Source organism: Chrysemys picta, chromosome 1, assembly GCF_011386835.1.
Source record: "Chrysemys picta bellii isolate R12L10 chromosome 1, ASM1138683v2, whole genome shotgun sequence".
NCBI lineage: Eukaryota > Metazoa > Chordata > Testudines > Emydidae > Chrysemys > Chrysemys picta.
The window spans coordinates 353,108,503-353,122,396 of NC_088791.1; the positions used below are offsets into that span (position 1 = coordinate 353,108,503).

At 49.7% G+C, this 13,894-nt stretch overlaps 2 protein-coding genes across 2 annotated transcripts; both read left to right on the forward strand.

Annotated features, from left to right (window-relative positions):
- The first annotated feature begins 397 nt into the window (after positions 1 to 397).
- On the forward strand, positions 398 to 8,589 carry LOC101938811 (olfactory receptor 52B2-like). The gene is made up of 2 exons (XM_005290034.4): positions 398 to 573; positions 5,124 to 8,589. The coding sequence occupies exon 2, from the start codon at positions 5,155 to 5,157 to the stop codon at positions 6,127 to 6,129; it is 975 nt and encodes a 324-aa protein (XP_005290091.2). The 5' UTR covers positions 398 to 573; positions 5,124 to 5,154; the 3' UTR covers positions 6,130 to 8,589.
- A 2,604-nt stretch (positions 8,590 to 11,193) lies between these two features.
- Positions 11,194 to 13,101, forward strand: LOC101939075 (ubiquilin-1-like). Its single transcript, XM_065549815.1, has one exon. It carries the CDS (start codon positions 11,578 to 11,580, stop codon positions 13,060 to 13,062), a length of 1,485 nt encoding a protein of 494 aa, XP_065405887.1. The 5' UTR covers positions 11,194 to 11,577; the 3' UTR covers positions 13,063 to 13,101.
- The last annotated feature ends 793 nt before the right edge of the window (positions 13,102 to 13,894 follow it).

Sequence of the window (13,894 nt, forward strand, 5' to 3'; positions counted from 1 at the left end):
TAACGTGTGGAGAAACTACGCAGCTTTCTGTGGTTTGCCACTGGCAGAAACCCTTGCCACAGCCAGACCCACCGAGCAACACCTGCCTAACGTAGATGGTGTGTTTGGAGGTGTTGCTGGTAATGCAAATATCTTCGCAAAGACGAAAGGGTAAATTGTATCCTAGGTAGCAGAGAGACCAGGCCCTGAAAACACCAGCCCGGCTCTGAAGCTCTGAATGCTCTTCAGTGCCTGGCTCCATATCCATTGTTCTTGGTTTAAGTAGTCAGCACAAGTGCCACTCAGGCCCTTGCAGGTTGGACAAGTGAAACCACTTGTAATGCAAATGATGGGAAAGCAGGAAATGGCTAAACCAAACTGACCAGGTTAGTTCCTGTTAATCTTTAATGCACCAGGCAGTTTAAGATTCAGCAAATCCAAGAGCCTGCCTGGGGCTCACTGCTGGGATTCATAAGGAGGCAATATTAATATCCCCACTTCTCAGCCCCGGTCAGTGCCGATTCCCCACCACCTGCAGCTCCCGGCCCGGATCACAAGCACAGGGTCTTTGTTCTCAGCGAACACAGGAGCCTGGTGAGTCATTTGCATTAAATGTTTGGGTTTGGGGCAGCTCAAAGTCATTTAAAAAAATGTTCAAAGGCAGGAAATTTTCAGCTGGGACAAATGGCTCCTCTGAGAGGCACTTCTAGGCTCAGAGGTGGGGAGATATGACTTAGTTCAGGGTAGGGACAGCTCTCTGTTTTTTGCTGCCCCAAGCACGGCAGTCAGGCGGCCTTCAGCGGCATGCCTGTGGGTGATCTGCCGGTCCCGCACCTTCGGTGTACCTGCCGCCGAATTGCCACCAAAGCTGCGGGACCGGTGGATCTCCCCCAGGCATGCGGCCGAAGGCTGCCTGACTGCCGCCCTCACAGCGACAGGCACGCCGCCCCCCGCGCGCACTTGCTGCGCTGGTGCCTGGAGCCGCCCCTGGTTCAGGGGGTTTGCAAGCTGGCTACCTCCTGTCTTGTATGATTCTAAACTCCATGAGCATGAGGGGAACAGGCCTTGGCAGTCAATGAAGTGGGCAAATGCAGGGTCTCCCTCTGGGAGAATAGCCATGGGATTTTCCTGACTTAGCCGGTGGTCGTGGTACATGAAGGTACCCGTGACATAGGGAAGGGTAGAAGAGAGATCCTGGAGGCCAAACATAGTCTGCTAGATAAGAGATAGAAGTCCTGGACCTCCGTGGGAGCATTCTCGGAAATGCTCCCAGTTCCACGCGCAGGGCCAGTCAGACAGGCAGAGGTGCAGGGTCTCAATGTGTGGATGAGACCACGGAGTAGGGAGGAGGGGGTTAGATTTATTAGGACCTGGGGAACCTTTTGGGAAAGGAGGAGCCTACACAGGAAGGATGGACTCCATCTGAACCAGATGGCTGGCATGTAAAATTAACAAGGTTGTAGAGCAGTTTTTAAACTAAGGGCTGAGGGAAAGCCAAGAGGTGCGGAGGAGTATACGGTCTGGAAAGAGACATCCTTTAAGGGAGGATCTATTAATGGGGATTCTCTGTGTCCTAGTAAAGAAGAGAAGATAGAAGTTGATGAAATACAGGCAGAAACTGAAGAGAAACAGTCACAGAAAAAGAGTGACATTCAGTTCCGTCACATGAAGGCAGACAACTAAATACTGACAGATTTTATAAGTGCGTGTATAGAAATGCTAGACATCTAAATACTAAGGTGGGTGAACTTGAGCACCAGGTCTTAAATGTGGATATTACTATAACAGGCATCACAGAAACTTGGTGGAGCAATGGTAATATATGGGGCATGGTAATACCAGGGTACAAAATGTAGAGGAATGACAGAGCAGGTCGTGCTGGTGCGGGAGTGGCATTATGTGTGAAAGAAAGCAGAAAGTCAAATATAGTAAAAATCTTAAATGAATCAAACTCTATGGCTAGAAATCCCAGGCTTGAATAAGAAGACTATAGCAGTAAGAATATTCTACCGACCACCTGACCAGGATGGTGATGGTGATTGTGAAATGCTCAGGGAGATTAGAGAGGCTACAAAAACAGAAAACCCAACAATAATGGGCGATTTCAACTATCCCCATATTGACTGGGTACATGTCAGGGCAGGATGCAGAGATAAAGTTTCTAGACATCACTAATGACAGCTTCCTGGAGCAGCTAGTCCTGGAACCCACAAGAGGAGAGGCAAGTCTTGATTTAGGCCTAAGTGATATGCAGGGTCTGGTCCAAGAGGTGAACATAGCTGAACCACTTGGTAATAGCAACCATAATGTAATTAAATTTAACATCGTTGTAGGGCAGAAAATATCAAAGAAATGTACCACAGTAGTGTTAACTTCCAAAAGGTTTCAGAGTAGCAGCCGTGTTAGTCTGTATCCGCAAAAAGAAGAACAGGAGTACTTGTGGCACCTTAGAGACTAACAAATTTATTAGAGCATAAGCTTTTGTGGACTACAGCCCACTTCTTCGGATGCATATAGAATGGAACATATATTGAGGAGATATATATACACACATACAGAGAGCATAAACAGGTGGGAGTTGTCTTACCAACTCTGAGAGGCCAATTAATTAAGAGAAAAAAAAAAACCTTTTGAAGCGATAATCAAGATAGCCCAGTACAGACAGTTTGATAAGAAGTGTGAGAATACTTACAAGGGGAGATAGAATCAATGTTTGTAATGGCTCAGCCATTCCCAGTCCTTATTCAAACCGGAGTTGATTGTGTCTAGTTTGCATATCAATTCTAGCTCAGCAGTCTCTCGTTGGAGTCTGTTTTTGAAGTTTTTCTGTTGTAATATAGCCACCCGCAGGTCTGTCACTGAATGACCAGACAGGTTAAAGTGTTCTCCCACTGGTTTTTGAGTATTTTGATTCCTGATGTCAGATTTGTGTCCATTAATTCTTTTGCGTAGTGACTGTCCGGTTTGGCCAATGTACATGGCAGAGGGGCATTGCTGGCACATGATGGCATATATCACATTGGTAGATGTGCAGGTGAACGAGCCCCTGATGGTATGGCTGATGTGATTAGGTCCTATGATGATGTCACTTGAATAGATATGTGGACAGAGTTGGCATCGGGGTTTGTTACAAGGATAGGTTCCTGGGTTAGTGGTTTTGTTCAGTGATGTGTGGTTGCTGGTGAGTATTTGCTTTAGGTTGGGGGGTTGTCTGTAAGCGAGGACAGGTCTGTCTCCCAAGATCTGTGAGAGTAAAGGATCATCTTTCAGGATAGGTTGTAGATCTCTGATGATGCGCTGGAGAGGTTTTAGTTGGGGGCTGAAGGTGACAGCTAGTGGTGTTCTGTTGTTTTCTTTGTTGGGCCTGTCTTGTAGGCGGTGACTTCTGGGTACTCGTCTGGCTCTGTCAATCTGTTTTTTCACTTCAGCAGGTGGGTATTGTAGTTTTAAGAATGCTTGATAGAAATCTTGTAGGTGCTTGTCTCTATCCGAGGGATTGGAGCAAATGCGGTTATATCTTAGAGCTTGGCTGTAGACAATGGATCGTGTGGTGTGTCTTGGATGGAAGCTGGAGGCATGTAGGTAAGTGTAGCGGTCAGTAGGTTTCCGGTATAGGGTGGTATTTATGTGACCATCGCTTATTAGCACAGTAGTGTCCAGGAAATGCAAACTACACACAAATGGGGAAGTTAGTTACTCAGAAATGAAAAGGAACCGTGATAAGAATGAAATTCCTGCTAGCTAAATGGAAACTCTTTAAAAATACCATAATAGCGGCTCAAACTAAATGTATATTCCCTCCCCCTCCCCCCATATCATAATGCCACTACACAAACCCATGGTTCCCCCATACCTTGAATACTACGTGCAGTTCTTATCACCCCAGCTCAGAAACAGATATTGGATTGAAAAGGGACAGAGATGAGTGATAAAAATGATTAGGGGTATGGAACAGCTTCTGTAGAGGAGTCACCCGATGAAATAAATAGGCAGCAGGTTTAAAACAAACAGAAGGAAATATTTCTTCACACAACCCACAGTCAACCTGTGGAACTCATTGCCGGGGGATGTTGGTGGCCCCGGGCACTTTGTGGCATTTGAAAAACCTGCAGAAAAGCAAAACAAAAGACAAGGAACCCCCTTGTCTGGCTGGTGATTACACAGCCCTGCCTGTGTGTCTAGCATGGCCTCACTCACCTGATACCAAGTACGGCTTGCTTGTCGTTTGTGCTATTGGTTTAGCCTGTCAGAAAGTAATGTAGTTCTCTAGGCAGTTCCCTGGCCCTCGTTCTTGCAGTCAAGGTGGAGAATGGGCTGTTATCCTCACCTCATGCCCGGAAGGTGGGACGTATTGTCCCCATTTCACAGATGAGTAGCTGAGGCCCGGGTAAATTAAATGCTTCACCCAGGATGGTTGAGCTGAGAATTGAATCCAAGTCTCCCATGTGCTAGCGCAGAGCCTATCCATTAGCGTAGTGTTTCTCAGCCAATGAGTCATGACCCCCTTCCCCAGGGGTCCCAAAAGGGGGGGTCAACCTGCATAGCTGTAGGAGGAGCTATATTATACAGCTCCTATCATTGTCAGCATGGAGACCTTTTTCGGACGTGTAAGGAGGATGCAAAAACCTGAAAAGGCCAGCAAACACTGGCCCAGGCATCCCTGCTAAGCAAGGGCACAGTCCTATGAACCGTGACGCACAAGGGTAACTTTGCACTTATGAGTTGTACGTGCGTGAGCAGGTCCATTGGCTTCAACGGGGCTACTTGGGAGCACAGTTACTCCCATGTGTAAGTGTTTGTAGGATCTGAGTGCACAGAGACTACGGCGATGGGCAGCAATATTTCAACCCCAAGTCAGAAAGGATCTGGCCCATTATAACTGCACAACCAAAGAAGAACCCCTAGAAATAAAATTAAAGAGGGTGAATGGCAGGAAACTAGCTGGTTAATGATTGTACTACTTCAGTCCATTTTAAAAAAGGGAGATTCCTTTATGAATTAAGTCCCTGCTTTGCAAATATCTTCTAAATGGAGTCATTTCAGAAACAGACGTTTGTAAGGGACGACACTATGTCTGGTCCAACTCGGTCGTGTGACCCCTAGCTAATCAGAGGAGTTATTTATGCGTTTGTCTTTCTCTGCAGAGCCAGTGTGAGTTCAAACACAGGGCCCACCATGCCGACTCTCAACCAAAGCAGCTTTGATCCTATAACGTTCATCCTGACCGGCATCCCGGGCATGGAAGAGTCTCACATCTGGATCTCCGTCCCCGTCTGCCTGATGTACGTTGTTGCACTTTTTGCCAACTCCGTTTTACTCTTCATCATCATAACAGAGCGCAGCCTCCACGAGCCCATGTACCTTTTCCTCGCCATGCTGGCCGTCTCTGATCTAATGTTATCCACGACTACGGTGCCCAAGATGCTGGCCATATTCTGGTTTAGTGCCAGGGAGATTTCTTTTGATGCCTGCGTTACCCAGATGTTCTTTACCCATTTTAGTTTCATCGCAGAGTCAACCGTTTTGCTGGCCATGGCGTTTGACCGGTATGTTGCCATCTGCTACCCTCTGAGATACCCGACTATCCTCACACACTCAGTGATAGGGAAAATAGCGGTGACAGCTGTTGTTAGAGGGTTGTGTATAATGTTCCCACCTATTTTCCTCCTTAAGAGGCTACCGTACTGTGGTCACACCGTTATGCCTCACACGTACTGTGAGCACATGGGCATAGCCCGGCTGGCCTGCGCTGATATAACAGCCAACATCTGGTATGGGTTCACCACAACTCTGCTGTCATCAGGGCTGGATGTCATGCTCATTGCTGTATCTTACGTGCTGATCCTCAGGGCCGTCTTCCGGCTCCCGTCCAAGGACGCCCGGCTCAAGGCTCTCAGCACCTGCGGCTCCCACATCTGCGTCATCCTGATGTTCTACACGCCGGCTTTTTTCTCCTTCCTCACTCACCGGTTTGGCCACAATATCCCTGGACACATTCACATCCTCCTGGCCAATCTCTATGTGATTGTTCCCCCCATGCTAAACCCCATCGTCTACGGGGTGAGAACGAGACAAATCCGGGAACGAGTGACCCGCATGGTCTCCCAGGCCTGGGGATTTCACTGCTTCTGCAGGGGGAGGGGATGTTGACCTGCACATAATGCCAAGACGCGGACTGGGAATGAGCAATTGGTGCTGAGTGCTGCCGCAGGGCCGAGACCCAAGACCGGCAGGTTCCTTCTAAATGAAACCAGATTGCTTCGAAGGAGGGTTTTCAGGAGATGGGAGCCTGGCTCATCTGGTCTTTTCATCACTGGAGGTTCCTCCCGTGGTGTTTGCCTCCTGTGGCTCAGATGAACCATCAGACGCTCCCCTCCAGCACAGATCAAATGCAGAACATTCAGAAAACAGTGAGGATTGTCGAGATCTCTGTGACTGTGATCTTATATCCCTGTCACTACTGTTAGTCTGTCCGCCCCTTCCCTCCCATTTGTCTGTTTATTCACCTGTTGTGCACTGTCTCAGTCGTAGACTGTCAGCGCTCTGAGGTGCAGGCTGTCTTTGTGTTATCAGGAGACCGCCTAGCACAGTGGGGCCCTGAGGTCTGATTGGAGTCCTCAGGCATTACTAGGATATGGATAATAGTCCTATCATATGATGATGACAACACTCTTTCCTTTGTACTAGTATCGCTGGAGGATATTAAACAGCAGCTACTAAAGTTGGACATTTTTAAATTAACAGGTATAGAGAAAATGCATCCAAGAGTTTTAAAAGAGCTGTCTCAGGCACTAAGTGGACTATTACTGTTGGGATGTTCCAGAAGACTGGAAGAAATCGAATGTTGTGCCAATTTTTAAAAAGAGGCAAAGGGGATGACCCAGGCCTATAATGCCTGTCAGTCTGACATTGATCCTGGGCAAGATAATGGAGTGGGCGAAAAAGGATTTGATTAATAAAGAATTAAAGGGTAATATAATTAATACCAATCAACATTAGTTTATGGAAACTAGAGCCTGTCAAACTAATTTGATATCTTTTTTTGACAGACTCAGGAGACTTGGGTTCTATCTCCAGCTCTGCCTCAGGCCTGCTGGGTGATCTTGGGCAAGTCACTTCCCTGTTCTGTGCCTCAATTTCCCCATCGGTAAAGGGGAGGGATAATGCTACTGACCTCCTTTGTAGCACAAGATCTGCCACTGAAAAGCACTATGTAAGAGCATGGTCTTGTTACTGTGTGCAAACTAGGTGTGAAACACTAGGGACAATGTTTCACACACACTCTGCAGAGGAGCAAATGAATTACTAGGAGCAGGGCAGGGGCGAATCAGGCCCATGAAGCCTACGAAGAGTGAAGGTGGCTTGGATTTATGTTTAGAGCATGAATGCCCCCTATTGTTCCAATGCCCTCTGTGCTAGATCTACCCAAACCTCCTCTGATCTAGGCAAACCCTGGCCCATCCCCTTACAGGGCAGAAAAGCCTGTCTGGGGTGAACCCGGTTCCATTCTGTTGGAGGCATTGTTGATAGATCTGGTGCAAGATATTTGCACCTGGATCTACCTTATCTATGTGCAGGGTCCCTCTGCATCAGGGTTATGGGGCAAGGCAGTGGACCTGCTGCTTCACAGATCTACCGCCATCAATTTCCCCCTGCCCCCCAAGGAAGGAGAGCACAGCAGTGACTCTGAAGGGAAGGGTCCTTCCCCTGGTGCTGGTAAACTCTCTGTGTCATGCCCGGCGGCTCTGGTGAGATGGGAATGTAGGCTGGGAAGGGGTTAGATGTGGCCCATAATGAAGTTGCTCTTGGTGCAGGAATGGAGGGGCCAGACATGATTGCCTCACAGAGAAGGGAAAAAACAAGATGGCGGCAGCTCCGGCAGCACTGGGATGGCTGCCTGTGGACCCCAGGAGCATTACCATAAGGGGCTCAGAGCTGCTCGAATGACAGCCCAGCCCCTTTTTGGTCCTCCCTCTTCCTGGGCCAAGCAGAGGCAAAAAGCACTTGGTTCCCTTGGGATGGGATTTTCACAAACCCCCCATTGGAAGTCAAGTCACGCCAACGGAACGTGTGTTTCTAGATTATGTAGGCCCATTTGAGACTCCCTGCAAAGACAAAGACTCAGCAGAGGAGATGTTGGGACTTATTTTCCTACTTCATTTATTAGGGTTTACCACAGCTGAACTTCCACACAAACATTCCTTTATGTAATTCAAAGGCCACTTGGTGATAATTATACCCAGCGTACAAACATAAACGTATGCACCTATATTCTGTACCCACCAGCATACAATTATAAGTACCAGCGGGCTCCGGCCCGGGAAATACCTTTCCATCATGGTGCTCTCCAGAGGGCTTAGGAAAAGCTTTGACAAAGAACCCCTAAAAACCTGGCTTTTTATACACTATAACACACAAGAGTGTCGTTGCCAGTTATTGGACCTTAGCTAAGGCCAGGTGAGGCAGTTTTAGGGGTGAACCTTGCCCTCAGGTCTGGGTAGGACAAGATTCATGGCTGGGCCCCTTTCTTCCTTCTTATCTCATTTTCCCATATTTCGTTCTAAACGGCATTTCTTTATAATAAACTAAAGAAACTGATTATTTACTGCACCTGGTGTCCAACTCCCTATGTTTTCTTTGCCTTTACTGCTTTAACCCAAACCTTAAATGAAATAACACTGGTATTCCAGGGTCTCTAGAAGTCTAACACAACCAGTCCCTCTTGCTCAGCATCTCATTCCTTTTGGTCACATGCTCTGGAGCTATCACTCAGGTTAAGATCTAGACTCAATTAAAATCCATAGTTCATCCCCGGGGCCTGGACGTTGCTCTGTGAGAGCGCAGGATGGATGATGTTTACACTTGGCCGAATGGGATTTTTTATATGTATCATTTCAGCAGATAAGCTCAATGTTTATTTTAAGCATTGTTTTTTCTATTTGTAATGATTGACATTTTCGCAGTTGTGCGCAGTTACGGGTTCAAAGCATTTTTCTTTTCGATTTTCACAAATGTACATTTTCACAGTTGCGAGAAATGATGAGGGGGGGTCAGACAATAATTATTCAATGACAGTCCGGGTTGAGATTCAAACAGTTCGATCTTTATAGCCATTCAAACCCAATGTGTTGACATCACATGTGAAAATATACCCAGTGAATCACCTTAAATTGAACTCTCATATGTTCTCGAGCAGCATTTTTCTTGCCTGGCTGCCAATTTTGATGATCATCGATGGAAATATTTTTTGGTCAGGTTTGGGGTGTGTACAGTGACACTGACATTTACCGGTAGAAATCCAATCCCCTTCCATGCCCAGTGACGTCCAGCTGGGCTCCGATCCTGGCTTGGCTCGGGAGAAAAGCTCTAGAACCATTTGCAATGGAGGTGGAAGAAAGTGAGCCCGATCGGAGATAGGGGTTGGACGTTGGCGGGGAATCAAACCCACTCCTCAGAAGGGATTTGCGGAGCTGTCGAGCAGGAGGGGGAACTTATCTGAATGACAGCTCTACCCCCGCCCCAGGCCTCGCTGCTCAGGTCACTCCTGTGGCGCAGCTGCTGTCTTACTAAGAGGCTTTTTTCTGGGACCCAGGGAGGTAGGGCAGCATTTTATCCCCTGTTTTATAGAAGAGGAAACAAGTTCTGGGTCTCGCCCAAGGCCACACAGGGAGTTGGTGGCAGAGCCAGGAATCGGCTCCCCATTGTTTTAGAGACCCCCGTGGGGCTCCTGAGAAATACGGTCTGGAGCAGGTGCCCATCCTGGGAGGATGCCCCCTGGGTCGAAGTGGGGCTAATGGCAGCAAAATGTGTCTCTACCACACCCTCAGAGACTGACAGATGGCAGTGCAGCTTAACCGTGGGGCAGGAACGCGCAGAAACACCCTCAACAAGCTTCCTTCTCTGGCCAACGCCTGAAAGGCCTGGTACGGTCCCTCCTCCTGGGGGAGTTGTGGCAGTCGCTACAGGTTCGGGGGGAGGCGGGGAGGTTCTCTGGGAGTCAGGGTTTGTCCTGGGGAGGGGTTTGCTTGGGCATCTGGGTTGGACTTCTTGGGGGCCAGGTGCTGGGTGGGTGCTGCATGTTTTATAGGCCCAGGGGTCTGTTTTGCTAGGGACGGGACAATACATTGGGTTATAGGACATAGCTGTGCTAATTGTGAAGATCACGCAAGGAGTTCCAGCAGGGACATGCAGCACGGAGAAGGAACTGACTGGAAAGCTGAGGGATTTAGAGCTGGGAAGGTCTCCAAGAAGTATGCTAAGGGTTTTTGGGAAACGTCTGTCCATCCATTGTCTCGTCCTCTCCCCTTCCACTGGTACAGCTCAGTCTCAGTGGAGCTCTGCTGATGAACACCACTGGAGGGTCTGACTGTCTGCAGCGGCTAAGTGTGTTTAAAGTTTGGATCATGGCTTTTTGTAGGACCCTCTTGTTCCCTTGTCGGGGCCAGTAAAGCTTTATTCGTATTGTTACCCCTTTTGGCCTAAGCGGTTGGACAAAGTTTGGGGCCCTGCAAGTTGTTTCTGTTAGGATGCGAAACTGATGATGCAGTCACACATTTCTTTGATGGAATCCTGTTTATTTACACAGAAGGTACGAAGCCCTGGTTCCTTGACTCCAGGAGGAACTAAGCAACAGGGGATAGTTTCTTTGTTTGCAGCTCCAAGCCTCTTTCTGCCAGCACTCTGCCAAAAAGCTCTCTTACCTTTCCCAGGGCCACTCCACCAGCACTTCGGTGGCAATTTGGTGCTTCCTTCCTGCCTTGTTTCCCAGCTTCGCTGGCCTTGCTGCAGTGTCTCTCTCAGAGACACCCAGACACACTCAGTTCCATCTGCATTTGCTGTATCAGTCCCCAGAGAAACCCACTGGGCCACACAGTTCAACCTCTACTAAAGCCTAGCCCGTGTGATGGGTGGTGGCTTCTACTGTTTCAGTTCCCTGGTTAATAAAGGAGCTTACTCGCTGCTTCACATTTATCCTGAATGAAAGGCGGCTGCTACACTCCTGCAACTTCAACTGGATTTAACCCAGCCCAGACTGATATTTAAGATTGTGCAGGGTAAAAGTGATGGATGGCAGAGAAACTCCATTCCCTCCCCATAGAAGTTGCCTGCGTAAAGACTGAGTAAGGATCCCAGAACTATTTATTATTAGAACTAAGATTATTACAGATTTGGGGCCAAATTCACCTGTGATGTAGGAAGACCCAGCTCCATTGCCCTCGGTCCAGTTGCACCTACTTACGCCACCGGGGAAGGATTTGGGCCTGTGCCAGGAAATTGCCAAGTTGAAGTTCTCAGAGCGAGTTGCTTGCGTGGGAGTTAGTGTAGAGGAAATCCACGGGTGCCATGGCAGTTTATGGCATCAGCCGTGATGTCACAGTGCAGACACCGGAGGTTGCGGGCAGCTCCATCAACTGCTGCAGGTCAGTAGAGGAGCAGAGCAGCAGGGGAGCCCGGGCCTTGGTTGGAGACACTGAGAAGGTCCTCTCCGGAGGCCCATGATTAGAGGGGGCCAGTAGCGGGGAAGCAGAAGACGCTGTGTCCTTTGCCTCTCGCCCCCATCCCTGTGCCAAAGCTTGCAAATGTCCCATCCCACTAAGCATGGTCAGAAGCGGAGATGTCCCTGGAGCTCGTCTAGAGGCTGCCGACGCTCCTCGAGTCATCAAGGTGACCGTCAAGACCCCCGGGCAGAAGGAGGAGTTCGTAGTACCCGAGGACAGGCTCATCAAGGAGTTTAAGGCTGGCATCTCCACCCGTTTCTCCTCTCCCACCGACCGGCTTGTGCTGATATTCGCTGGCAGGATTTTAAAAGATCAAAAGACCCTGAGCCAGCATGGCATCCAGGACGATGCCACCATCTACCTTGTCATCCAGTCACGAAGGAGACCTCAGGAGTGTCTGGGTCAGCACGCCGGCTCCCCAGAGGGTGCGGCCGCCACCCAGGCGGAGAACAGCAGCCTCTCCAGCACGGCCTTCGGCACGGACGGCCTGCGGGAGCTTGCCAGCAACCTCGGCCTGAACACGGCCAACTTCTCCGAGTTCCAGAGCCAGCTCACGTCCAACCCTGAGATGATGTTCCAGCTCTTGGAGAACCCCTTCATTCAGAGCCGGCTCTGCAACCCAGACCTGATGACTGAGCTGATCACGGACAATCCTCTGAAGCAACAAGTGATCCAGAAAACCCCGGAGATCGGCCACTTCCTGAACACTCCCGACATGCTGAAGCTCATTCTGGAGCTCGCTCGGAGCCCGGCCACCGTGCGGGAAATCATGAAGGACCCCAGCCAGGCCTTGAGCTTTCTGGCCAGCCTCCTGGGCGGAGACAGCGCCTCGCAGCACGTGGGTAGGGATCACCCGGATCTAACGCTGAAGGCGGTGCAGACGCGGGCTGCGGGGAACTCATTTGCTTCTCTGAGGAGCAACTCATCCCTCGCCAGCAGCCAAACCCCTTCGCCCCCGGCTTGTACTCCACCATCCAGCTCCCCCGGTAACACCAGCAGCAGCGGCCTCGGCTGCTGCTGTAGCATTACTGACTGCACAGCACAGAGCTGCACCGGAGCCACTCCAGACCCAGGAAGAGGAGCCGGTGCCACTGTCTCAACAACCATCAAGAGCTTGCTGCAGCAGGCTGTCAAACGGCTTGTGCAGAACATCCTGGTCGGGCCCGCTGCGAGGAGCGTGCGGCAGTTGCTCGGCCAGAACCGCGACCTGGGGACACAGGCGCCGCTGCAGAACCCCCCGACAGCTGGGAAGCCTCCGATTCAGCCCCTCCCAACCTTCCATCAGCAAATCTGGCACCCAGAGGTGGTGGCGGCCATGCCGGGCCCTAGAGAAATGCAAGTGCCGGCACTGATTCAACATAGGCTGCAGGCACTGGCAATGGGAGAACCTGGCATCCCACTGCAGTTCCTGTCTCGTTTAGCGGAGTCGGGGCACACTGCAGGCTCAGCAGGGACGGCGCCCTCTAGCGCTGGGCTCGAGGAAGCTGCACACCCCGCCTCAGCGGCGCCAAGCCCGCAGTTCACTGCTCAGCAGATGCTGCGGGCCCTAGCTGGAGCAAATCCGCAGCAAGCTCAAAACCTCTGACAAGCAGCCGGAGCTGCTGCGTGCCATGGGCTTCCCAAGCCGCCGTGCAAATTCCCCAGCTCTGCTCGCAGCAAGAGGAGATGCTGGTGCGACAATGAACAGGCTCTTGGGCTCCCAGCACGGCTGTCACTTAACATGAAAAAGAAACAAAAAACAAAAAGAATGTCATGATTTCTGATAAAAAGGCCCTAAATCTTTCAAGCCCCGTCTTTGTTTATTTCATTCCGGGTTGTGTTGCTCTGCCTAAAGTAGGAGCACAGCGGCCGTCGCCACAGAGGGCCTCAAAGCTTCCTCTGTAAAAGGGGTTTCCCGCATCAGACGCAAATAAAGTGATATGAAGAAAAAAAATTAGAGCTGGACAAAAAAAAAAATGTATTTTATTTTCCAAGAAAAAAAGGTGGCGAAAACCATTTCCTGGTGGTTCTTAGCAGCTGTTTGATGAATACCTACAAAGGTGGAGAAAAAAAAGGTCATTTTTGGTTGAATTCTTTTTTGGATTAAACATTTTTGACCGGCTCTAATAATAATCAGTTACCAACTGTAGTAGGAAGAGAGAGCCAGAAGCACGGGCCTTGTGCAAGGCCTGAGGCCTGAACCAAAGTCAGCAAAAGTGAAAAGCAGAAACCTCCCTATTCACCCCCTGGCTTTGTACTTTTACTCCTGATGTTTCAGACAAGAGATCACTCTTCATCACAAACCATCCTCTCGTCTGCTTGGTTGGGGTGTGCTTGTGCTGGCCTGCTGGAATGTGCTCACCTGTTCAGTGTGTTTTAGCAATGCTAGCGATACTGGTGCCGAGTTCGTGTACTGGGCACTGACTGGCAGGAATTCA

Bases quoted from the DNA above. Each gene is read 5' to 3' on its own strand.
- LOC101938811 (XM_005290034.4), top strand. From the start codon at position 5,155: ATGCCGACTCTCAACCAAAGCAGCTTTGATCCTATAACGTTCATCCTG.
- LOC101939075 (XM_065549815.1), top strand. From the start codon at position 11,578: ATGGTCAGAAGCGGAGATGTCCCTGGAGCTCGTCTAGAGGCTGCCGAC.